The following is an 11,983-nucleotide window of genomic DNA, read 5'->3' as shown; positions in this document are numbered from 1 at the left end:
CATATGGGGGGCAGATGAGGGAGTGGGGCAGGGGTAGGGGGCAGGACTCAGGATGGAGCTGTGGGTTGCTTGTCTGGGGAGGTGAGGTGGGGAGGGGAAGCATCTCTTTGCTGCTGCATGCACCCCTGGGGAAGCATGGGGGATATGGGCACCCTGCATTTGTATGTGGGGCAAGGGTGGGCTGCCCACTGTGGGCCTGGGGCCAGGGGCTGCACCGGGCTCTTTCCAGCTGGGGGGGGTCCTGGGTCGGGGCTGTTCATGGAGTGGGCGGTGGCAGCACTGGGAAGGAGGCCTATGGGGGAGGCTACAGCAAATTTTCGGGTGGCTGTAGCACACCCTGTAACTCCCCTCCTGGTGCCAGTGCTGCTGATGCTGCTCATCCAGAGCACAGCCCTGGCTCAGCCCCTGCTGCAAAGAGGCTAGTGCAGCCCCTGAGCCTGCAGCAGGCAACCCACACTTGCCCTGTGCACAAATTTGGGCGGGGAGGACATGCCCCCCCAGGGGTGAATGCAGAGGCTGGGAGCACTTTCACTCTACCCCCTCCCCACGCCCCCTGAATGAGCTGCCTGCAGCTCTGTCCAACACTGCACTGTGCCCTGGGTGGCCAGCGCCCACTCCTGCCTCAGTTCCTTTCCCTCCCTCACCTTGGGGGCCTTGATCTGTGCCCCCATGCCCCTTCCCCCCACAGAATGCTGCTCTGTGAGCTGCAGGGCTGCATACTGGCAATCAGATCAGTCTCAGCTGATATGGCTGGTTAATAATTGGTCATTGGTATCGGCCCAAAAAATCTTTATCCGTGCACCCCTAGGGATAATAGTGCTATACTCCCTCCCCATTCCTGTTACTTTAGAAGGTCATAGCATTGCAATTACCTTTGAAATGAGAACAGGTATTGTTCAAAGTTCATATTTACAAGAGAATTAGTGGCAAATGGGCATTCCATAACTGGGCACGTGGTGAAAATAATTGTTTGCTACACTACGGAACAATTTTACTTTTTTTCCTGGGGAATCTAGCTTTCTTTTATGTCCTCTAAGAGTGGAGAGTTCTATTTTAGCAAGCATCTAAACCAGTGGTTCTCAAACTTTTTAGACTCAAGGTACCCTACAGAACGTTTGTGAATTGAGCATCACCCTATTTCAAAAACTAACTTTATTTTTACAGCGCTTTCTTATCTTCTTGTAAAGGGGCTGGGCAGTATGGGCAGGTGAGTAGCTAGGCAGGGAAGAGCCTGAGCTTGCACTTAGCTGCTTATTTTCTCACATTTCAGGGCACTCTTCAAACAATCTTATGGCATTCCTGGGTGCTTTGGCACCCTGGTTGAGAATCATTGATCTAAACTCTTTGCATGTGGGTACAAGTATTTAGACATTCCTCCTCCATTAAGGAAATGTTGATAATCAAATCCAAGATGACTTTGAATTTAAGAAAGCCCCCTAATAATTAGATTCTAGGTATGGAAAATTTATGAATTTCTTACAATTTTCGTTGTCTAGAATCTAATTACTGGAAGGTTATCTTAAATTCATCCCCCTACCGCTGCGGTGGGGAAGGCAGCAGCAGGGAGGTAAGCAGCAGTGGTGGATTAATCATGTCCCTTTACCCGCTGGCACTTCTACCCCCACCACGTGCACTCCTGGTGCCTGTGCTTCCCTTGCCACTTGCTACCCTCCTTCCCTCTGTCTACTGTTTTACTCTGTTGAGGCTCTGGCTCTGGTTGCACTTCAGCCTGGGGCATAGAGTGCATGATGGCTGTGGTCCTTACCAGCCAGGCAGCAGAATTTGTGGTTGTGAGGAGAGCAGGGCCAGGGCCTGAGCCGCTGCTGCTTTGTGGTCAGGCAGGGGCTGGAGCCATTATATGCTCTGTGCCCTGGGCCAGAGTGAAGATGGAGCCACAACTGAGGGCAAGGGAGCCGGGGGTGGGGAGGAGGGGGCTACAAAGCTGGTGGGGGCAGGATAGAGGTAACTGGAGGAGGCAAGCAGGCAGTAGCTGCAGCTCCAAGCCTGGGTGAGAGCCAGAGCCTCAGCAGCCACCTGTCCCCTATCTCTGCCTTGTACCTCAGATCTAAGATAAGGGGCTCCCCTCCCCCCACCTTGAATGGGGCGGGGGAAGCTATATCTTGGATTTCAGTAAATATGGTGCATGTCTTATGTATTTAGGAGACTGGAAGAAGTGAGGAAAAAAAATTAGTTTTGTATTATGCTAAACTTCAAAACAGCCAAAAGTTGGGGTCTGGTTTGGAGAGTATTTCTTCTGCATAGCATGCTCTGTTACTCTATCAGTGGGTTTTCTGAGTTCATTTTTTGTGGTTCAGCAGTAGTGTAAGGTTTTGTTTTTGTTTAAGTCCAAACTGCATACCAGCTCATGGCCCGCTTGAGGAATTTTTAGTATTGTTCAGGCTATGATTTTTTTTTTTTATCTTTGAGCAAGGCAAATAGAGGTTACCTCCAGGCTATTCTCAGGCACTATATGGGGGAAAGGGAATTTTTGGTCAGGTTTTTTCCTGTTCTTTTAGCATAGTAGTATTTTTTAGTAGTGAAGTTTTAATAAATATTTTCAGGAAAGCTTGGGGGTTAAAGAAAATTTGAAATAAGACCAGATCCCACCAACAGAGGAGAGGTTATTCACCTGAGTAGTTCCACTGATTTCAGTGGGATGATTGTATCACTGAAGTTGCAGGGTCTTAGGGTCTTGGTTGTGGTTCATATTCTTGATGAAGGTGTCCAAGTAAGCAGTTTGAAATGAGGAAATCACCATGTCTCAACATTTCTGTTGTCCTAAAAAATATGGTTGGATACTGATCAGCACAATCTAAGTCATGGAGGTCCCCCATTCATATTTGCTAAAATTCTTTTTTGATGATACTAATTTTATTCTGCAGAAGCCTCTATCACAGAAATCTTGAATCAGATGTGAGGGAGAATCAAGTTGAAAGGAGAATTTGGGTCTCCTGATCAGGGCCTGTTAAAGAGGAGGAAGGGGGGTGCAGTTGTACTGGCCCCCAACTTTGCCCCTTCCTTGTCCTCCTCCTCTGTCCTTCTCCACCCCTCCCATGATGATTTTTTTTCTTAATGGACATTAAAATACAATAAGTAAAATAATTGCAAGTAATGCATGTAAATAAAGTAGAAATATGATCTATATGATCTATTTCCTGTTTGCAAAATGGAAATTGCTCAACCAGGATGTACCAGGCTCCCCAAATTTCTGCCACCAGCTCCTGCTTCGGACTGTCCCATGTTTTAAAAACTAGATCATATTGCCACCTAATGGCCAAAGGAATAATTATCCAAGTCTTCATTCACATCTTCAGTTATTTCCAGTTCACTCCCACTTTGGGTGCTCAAAATGCATTTTAAAAAAATTCAAATTCAGATTCACAATTCAAATTCACAATTTGCATTGTGCGCCATTTAGTTCTTTAGCATTTGAAGACTGAAAAAAATAGGACAAAATAGATGTTAGATTTTTTTCATAGATTTTTTTTTTTTTTTACTAAGTCGCTTAACATGCTTATATATAACAAAAAAGGCAAGGTCTGGGCACTAACATCTTTACCATGAGACCTTTTTTGATAACCTGCCAGTTTTTGTTAGGTTAACCTTCCACAAATTAAGAAGTTGAGAAATCTATATTCAATAAGGGTTTGCAGTTTGAAATTTAATGGGACTTGTGTTCTCAGGTCACTTAACTGCTTTGGAAAATCCTGTATTTAGGAACTTAATTTTAAGTTTTCACCAAAAAAAGGTGTTTTGGTTCATATATTAAAATTCAGTTAGTGTGTTTAAAATGTCCCCCCCCCCCTTTTTTCCAACATTGAATTTCATTTGGAATGACAGAAGTGTTTATGAAAATTTTATTAAAATTTAGCCTCTTGCCACTTATGCACACATGCTAATAAGCACACAAGGTTTTTTTTTTCAGTTAGTTGATTTAATTACATATTGTAAGTTGTGGATTCATTTCCAAATTGTAGCACAGTAATTTTTAACACCCATTTTTTTTTAAGGAGGCAAAATATCTATCACTAATTAGCCCTTCCATTCCCCCCTCCCCTTGCCCCCCAAAACATCAATTAATATAAATAAATATGGCCTTTATTTTATTTTCTGCGTAGTGGAGTAAAAATTCCCAACTGAATGTTCGGGCTCATGGTCACATTGTAGTGAATTACGGTTAGCACTGTTTAATTGCTTTAAATGTGTACACTGTTATGTATAAATTTCCATGTGTGGGAAAGATTTATGTATGTATGCTTTGAAACTCCATCCATCTATTTGAATACCAATTTTTGGTTAAAATCCATTTTTTTTAAAACTATCTACAAGAGTTACAGCTAACACCTAAGATTACTATAAAGCTTAAAGTTTTGTGGGGCTTATTTGGGAATAAGTTTCACTCTTCCTTATTTTTATTTTGTCTTGCTTTATATCACGAGAAGGGTAAAAGAAGAAACTAAAATTAAAAAATCCCAAGAAATAGCAGGAACACTGATATATGCTTACTTAAAACTAAAATGGGCTATTTTATATGCCTAGTGTTGCTTTAAATGTGTGCTTTTGATTTGAGTTGTGAAGGGAGTTGTTTCATTTTCAGGTCTGTATAGTTGAGCGTTGTCTGGAGGACCAGTGGATACAGTAAAAACAGATTGCATTTCAGTTTATGCTCCATGTCATCTATTCAGTTTAGGTTTTTTTTTTTTTCTTCCAGATTGCAACTTTTTTTCATGGTTACCAAATATATAGTTCTTCTCACTGTTTTTCCTGCAGTTTGTCTTTTGTAACTTCCTATACAGAACTTTAGAAACTGTGAATAAAATGTGGAAGAATTAAAGACAAATAAATGCACACTTTTTATTCCAGACTAAACCTCCTGGAAACAGTATCTATCTACATTGGCTATCTGTTAGTACCAATAAATACAGCTTTATAGGAGATGATAAAGTCCACTGTTAATATGGAATTTTCAACCAACAACTTTAACACTATAATAGCTTTATACCTTTAATGAAAAAAGGCAATCCTAGTTATAAGAACAAACTGTCAACAACTACTTGGGCAATTTAAAAAACTAAAATACATACTAAAATGTCTTTTTATCATGACTTGATGTGTTTCATAGGCAAATTGAAAATTTAAAGTAATCTCTTTTGTAGGTAACTTTTACATTTTTTTCCTGCAGGTGGCTTTTCCACAGTGTTCTTAGCGAGGACCCATGGTGGAATGCGTTGCGCATTGAAACGAATGTATGTTAATAATGTGCCTGATCTCAACATCTGCAGAAGAGAAATTACAATTATGGTAAGCAAAGCACTAACTATATCCTGAGGGAATTAACTCCTTCATTAATTAATATATATGCAGTAGATACAATGTATTTTTTTTTTTAAACTACTTTTCTCCATACAATCTTTAAAATGATCTGATTCACTGTTGTGGCACTATTGGCTTGTTTGCTGGAAGTGAATTTGAAAAGGTATTTGAAGTGAATTGCAAGGGTACGTATGTTTTCTAGAGCAGCAGTTGGCAACCTTTTGACACTGTGGCTTGGAATGACTCAGTTCTGGTTAGAGGCAGGTGAGCTCATGCCAGGACCTGTTCACTGCCTCTGGTGCTTCTTGGATCCAAAAGCTCCACATGCTGCAGGTAGCCCACCTCTGTTCTAGAACACATAGCATACTGGGGAGGGAACAGGCAGCATAGTGGCAGATAGGTATGGAGCAGAAAGTGGAGCAGCACGTTGGTCAGGGAGTTGCAGGGTGGGGAGCCAAAGGTTTAGCAGCAAATGGGATAAGAGAAAGGGATTAGAATGGCATGTGAAGGGTGCAGGGCTAAGGTGTGGTACACCTGCCAGAAAGGTTCACTTCCATTGTCTAGAGCAGTGGTCTCCAAAGTAGGGTGTGCGCACCCCAGGGGGGCACAAGACAATCCATTGGGGTGCGGGAAGAAAATATTAGAACTTCTATTTAGATGTATATTTATATAAATATATATATATATTGGGGGTGCATGCTCAAAAATTTTTTACTGATGGGGTGCATGATCAAAAAAGTTTGGAGACCACTGGTATAGGGCAGGGGTGAGCAAAGTCTGGCCCACAGGCTGGATAAGGTCTGTGGTGGACTCCATTTCTTAGCAGCCCCTGCCTGTGTCACTCCAGCCGGTTCCTTGGAGACCCCTGGAGTGGCAGGGCTGTGAGTGTGGGGCTCTGACTGCCCTGTGTTCCCAGGGTCTCTGTGGAGACTGAGTGGTGCTGGCAGGGCACAGGTCTGGGCTGGGCAAGGAGCTGCTCTGGGGCTGGGGTCTTGCATTGGTGACAGCATGGTCTGGAGCTGGGGCAGAACTGCATTCTGCTGCCCTCATGCCACTGCAACGAATGGGTTCTACGGATGGGGTGTGTAAGCAGTGAGGAAAAGCAGGGTATGTGTTGTGTTTGTTAAACAGGGTGGATTGATTAAAACTGCCAAGTAAGAAACTAGGGGTGCACCGATACAGATGTTTTGGGCTAATACTGATGGCCAATTTTTAATGAGCCATAATGGCCGATACCAGTCTGATATGCAGCCCCACAGCATGGATAGTGGCGTCCAGCTGGTAAGTCTGAGGGGGGAGGGAAGGCTTGAGGGGGGGGCAGACCGAGGACACTGGAGGGAGGGAGTGGGGCTGGTACTGGGGATGGGGCAGGAGCAGGGCAAGTGCTGCCCAGTGGGGCACAGGATGGAGCCACAGATCATCTGGGGGGACATAGGGAGGGGGATGGCTCCTGCAGCTGCATGCACCCTGGGAAGGTGTGGGGGGCATGTGCCCTTCATGCAGCTGAGGAAGGCATGGGGGGGGTGTGCTGCAGCGAATTTGGGGTAGCTGCAGCCCCTCTCCCCCCACTCCAGCGCCACTGCTGCCTGCCCTGAGCACAGCCTGGCTCAACCCCACCCCGCTAGGAAGAGCTCTGGCTCCAGCCTACAGCAGCAGCCTGCCCTGCATGCAGACCTGGGGGCACATGCCCCCCATGCCCTCCTGGGGTGTGTACAACGGTATGAGTCCCCCCTGCCCCTTTCTCCATAACAGACTTACTAGCTGGACCTGGCTGCTCTCCACACTGCCGTGCTGTGCTCCTGGCTGCCTGCTTGCTGTGCTGAGGCTGCACGCATGCACGTGGCATTTATCAGCCACATCAGACAAAAAAAAAAAAGCCAATTGCCGATACTCTCAATTTTCCTCATAATCATTGGTGCCAATCCAGTACGGGATCAATGTATTGGTGAGCCTCTATAAAATAATCTCATTTAAAATCCTCTGTACGTTTGTACTTAATTCTTTTTTCCTAAAGAAAAGTTGGTTCTCATTAAAACTTAGCATTACGTTTGCTCACCAGTAGGATATACTGTATCTAGGTGCATTTATTTTAAGCAGTTATATAGCTTAACATACATTTTGTTTGGGTTCTTATGTTTTACTTTTTTCTTTTTTTGCTAGAGAGATACTTTGCTCTTATGTTGACTAAGTCCAGTGATTCTCAGCAAGGGTGCGCAACAGAAGATTTGCTCTGTTATTTTTCCATAATGAGTGAAAGCTAAGAGTTGACACTTTCTGATATGCCTTAAGTCTAATGAGGTTGAGAACCACTGGACTAGATTTTTTTTTTAAAACTATAGTATGGTATCAAAATATATTTGGGTGGAGACTAGTTAAAAATGAAAACTGCATTTTAAAATGTTTTAGAAAAACTTAAATGTGGTGGATGCATAAGAAAATATTAAAATGTTGTGGATTTAAAACTTCTGTTTGAGGAAGGGTTGTTGTCGATGAAATTAATTGTTTCTGGGCATTCAGGATTTAGAATGAATAGCTTTTATTTTCTAAAACTTAGCTTTTGATTAGAAGAATAAAACTAACTTTCCTGCTTTTTCAGTTCCCGAAGAGTTTTTGTACTTTGAACTGAATTTGTAGACAAAACTGAACAGAAGAAAATATTTCTTTTTTACCTGCAAAAGAAGCTACTGCTGTCAACCTCGTTTAGCACGTCAGTAAATTTCAGTTGAACATGCTAAGCCAGTGGCTTCCAATTCACAGGATATACTTTCTTTACAGTTTGGTAGCAAATATACCAAATCTATACCATTTGAATAGTTTGTTTAATGATTTTAATAGATCGTAGTAAGTTGAGGCCTTGACATTGTGTCACAGTTTTAAGTATTTGAATTTACTTTTTGTTTTAAAAATCTATTTGATTTTAATTTTAAAAAGAAAAATTAAATTGCGTTTAGTTCCCAGCAAGTACTCCTGTGGTAAGACTTTTCTCAATCCTTCTCTCTGGAAGGCGAATGCTGCATTATGTTAAAAAGAGTGAAATATTCAGTGAATGAAGAGTTAGGTGAAAATCTCGGGAAATTCTTAGGCTTGGGTTAAAATCCTTGGTAACTGACTCTTGAAGATAGAGTATATATATTTTCTTGGTTTTTAAATCAGGGCTACATATAGGTGTTACACTTTTACTGGAATTGCTGCTCTCCTGATAGAAACTACATTCAATTCAGTTCCTCCTGGGGGAAATATTCCCTTTCTGGGAGTTCTCTGAAATTCTTACTGGTAGAACAATAGCTCAAGAGCTGGAGCACATGTGCGCTCTAGGCATGTGGTACTAAAGGGCTGTTCTGTATGCCACCCTTGCCCCCTTAGTGGAGCCCATTACTTGACGACTTGTCCCTTTCCCAAGCAGAGGAGAGGACAAGTCATCAGCAGGCATCCCCCCAAGTTTTAGATCACCTTATGTGCGGTCCAGATTGGTGTGATTTTAAAGCTGGAGTTGCAGGGAAGCAAGGACAAGGACAGCTTCCCTAACTGTGTCCCAGTTCCCTGGCTTTTGAATTGCAGTGCGTGCTGCCCAGTTGAGTGGCATAACTGGCATTTAAAGCCCACAGGGCTGTGTACTGGGAAATAGCTACCCTGCAAGAGAGAGCTTCCTTGGTCCCCATAGTTTTGCAATCCCCATCCCCACTCTCCACCAGGACCCTGGGAGTGGCATTTGAAGCCCAGGGGCTGGGAACCAGGTCTGGGGACAGCTTCCCTGAGCCTGATTCCCAACCCTCAGGCTTTGCAATTCCTCTTCCAACTGTCCATCTGAACAGCAGCGGCAGTATTTGAAGTCTGGGGGCCAGGAACCAGGTTTGGGGACAGCTTTCCTGAACCCAGTTCCTGGGCTTTGGAACCCTGCCTCCATCATCCATCAGGAAGCAAGGGGGAGCCAGAGAGTGCTAGTAAAGCCCCTGGAACTGCCTGGTTTTGAGATGAGGCAGAAAGCAGTGGCTGCTCTCGTCCTCTTCTGGACTAGTCCAAGGGATGAGGGGAGCAGTGTGGCAAAGCCCCCTGCCAGCTGCTCACACTGGGGAGAGGGAAGGGGACTTGTGGCGCTGCTCCCTCCACTCAGTGCCTGGTGGGAGCAGTGCAATAAAGTACATGTTTGCCCTTCAAATTGAGGACTCTAATATGAGGTGGGCTGCAGGCTTGTGGCACTGATCCTTCCTCCTGGCTCATGGTATCTGGGAGCTGAGCAGACTAAAGAACACTGTAAGCTCCCATCCCTGCTGTGTGTGTGTGTGTGTGTGTGTGTGTACACAGAGTGTGTGTGTGTGCGCGCGCGCCTTTTCCAAATTGGGATAAAATTTGCCACTGGCCAGGAGAAATAACATGCAAACTTCTGTTTTCTACTAAGAGAATGGTGATTCTCCAGCAGAATTGTAATACTTGTATATCATGTAAGCTTTCTCATGTTGTGAGCTATGCAAGATGGACATCACAGACTCTCTGTTCTCTTGGTATCAAAATCCCAGTTTCTGCAGCAATTGATAGTCTATCTAACATTTATATTAGGACAATGTTTGTGTCCTAATCTGAAAGTGGCACCTTGTATCTCCACAGTTTCTATTTCTGTATCAAAGAGGTTCAGTTCCCAAACATTTTTTCTACTCATGCTGTAAACTCAATTTAAAATGCTGTATGTCTTAATACAGGAGGCTATACTAGCTAAGCTGTGCAGATCTCGTTGTCTGTAATAGCAGTACTGATTGGAACCCACAAAGCCATTCTGATACGCAGAAAACACCCTAATCTGTGTTAGCAATAAAGCTTTAACATATGTAGAAAGAAATTATAATGTATCTACTGCTAAGATGTAGTAAAGTCTTGAACAGATCCACCCTTTAAACATGCAAAAGAAAATAACAGATATTGAATCTTATGTGGTACATTCAGTTTTATGTAAACATATGTCACTCTTTTCTGGGTACATGTCAGGGTCCTGTTTGAAACCTAAATTTTGTCAGACACTATTGGTATTTCTTTGTAGTTAAAGACATGCTAGACTGTTCCAATATGGGGGATTTGAATGACAAATAGCATGCTAAAATTTAAATGTCTTGTATCCAGAAATTAAGCTGCAGGACAAGGGCTCCAATCAGTTTACATAGGGAAATGCTTTCAGATATGAAAGAGGGCACAAAATATTTTTGGCCTCTAAGTAGAAGAGAGAAACAGTGTCATAGGCTCATTGGATCCTGTTAAATGGCTCCTGGATCAGGTTCCAGTGTGAAACAATGAAGGTAGAACTCAGTACCTCTATTTAGAACGACATGTTTCTGGCACTAAATGAAGGCTAATATGGCTGGGATATTCATGCTCTAGAAAAAAAGCTCTCATAGTTTTACCTCTTCAAAGGAAAGACTGACAGAACTTTGGAAAGACAAATATGTAATGCTTGCCTTGAAAAGTATGATTATGAATGCTGTCATACAGACAGGGTTTGGGTTGATTTCTGCATTTGACTTCACGTTTTACATAGTTGGCATTTAGTTCAGTTTTTCATAATCTATTGAAGGTAGATAAGACTTTCTAGAACAGCAGGGAGGCATGTTTGGGGCTACTGCTATAATTTAATAATTACATCTGTACATATACTCTAGCAGAGAGGACAAAAATGAAATTTTAACTATAATGGTATAGAAAACTAACTCAGTTCTCCTCATCTGTTTCTTGACTTTTTTTAACTCTCCCTACTTGAGCAACTCTAAATTTTTAGCATATTCTATTATATGATTTCAGTTGTTGTCTAGAGAAGTGGTGCTAACCTTCTTGGCAGGCATACCACAGATTACTTTAAGAGGCACTCTAATCCCCTCCCTTTTCCTAATGTTCTCTGCTTCCTGCCCTATTCTCCCTGTTTAATCTGTTGCTGTGTACTCTGTACCCCCTTCCTGATTTGCTGTGTGCTACACAAAACTGCCCATGTCACAGATTGACCACCCATGGTCTAGAGGAGGTTTGCCTAGTTTGCATCTAGCCAGAAACCCTATCTGTAGTGGTGAAAAGGAAGACAATATTGTTAACAATTTCCAGTCAGTCATTCAAGTTCCAAGTAAAAACAAACAAACAAACAAAAAAAAAACTTTGTAACACATTTCTCATTTGGGGATAACTTGAAGCTGGCTCAACAGGTATGAGCTGTGTCATACACAAAATTCAAGTTGTCTGAATTTTCAGTTTTTAGCTTGTGCTTTTTTGGTATCAGAGTATTTGTCCATAAGTATTTGCAGTGTATCATGAATAAAAAGTTGCTTAGTTGCTCATATTGGGAATTGTTCTTAAAGAATACAAATGAACCTAGTGCATATGAAATGTGTCAAACTCGGCAGCAGTAGGAATCAGACTTGTATACCTATTTGGCATAAGCTCTGGCATCACAGGCTTACCCTGGGCAGGCAGTGTAGATATGTCTAAACCTCTTCTTGGGTAATTGCATCTTTTTCTCCATGCAGTCCTTGGTGTTTCCACTGAGTCTGCTAAGATGGCTTGATTGTCAAATATGTTGTCATGTGAACACCATCATGAAGTTGCTGCTTTAGATGCACCATTAGAAGTATGTGTGAGGTACCAGCTTGCTTGACTTTATTAATAAACTACTTAAGAACTCATTCCTTCCCCCCCCCCCCCA

The 11,983-nt window shown here is 42.8% G+C and overlaps 1 protein-coding gene across 1 annotated transcript in view; it reads left to right on the top strand.

The window, feature by feature from the left end:
• The window catches only part of BMP2K (BMP2 inducible kinase), a 159,400-nt gene that overhangs the window by 41,659 nt on the left and 105,758 nt on the right, over positions 1-11,983 (top strand). Inside the window, exon 2 of the mRNA XM_019516737.1 lies at positions 5,183-5,301. Coding sequence (XP_019372282.1) covers positions 5,224-5,301 — 78 coding nt within the window. The 5' untranslated portion in view covers positions 5,183-5,223. The remainder of the gene's footprint in view (positions 1-5,182; positions 5,302-11,983) is intronic.

The sequence above is a fragment of the Gavialis gangeticus genome, unplaced genomic scaffold (assembly GCF_001723915.1).
Source record: "Gavialis gangeticus isolate Ggan-Ray unplaced genomic scaffold, GavGan_comp1, whole genome shotgun sequence".
In the NCBI taxonomy this organism is placed as follows: Eukaryota; Metazoa; Chordata; order Crocodylia; family Gavialidae; genus Gavialis; species Gavialis gangeticus.
This window is presented reverse-complemented; position numbering and strand designations above follow the sequence as displayed.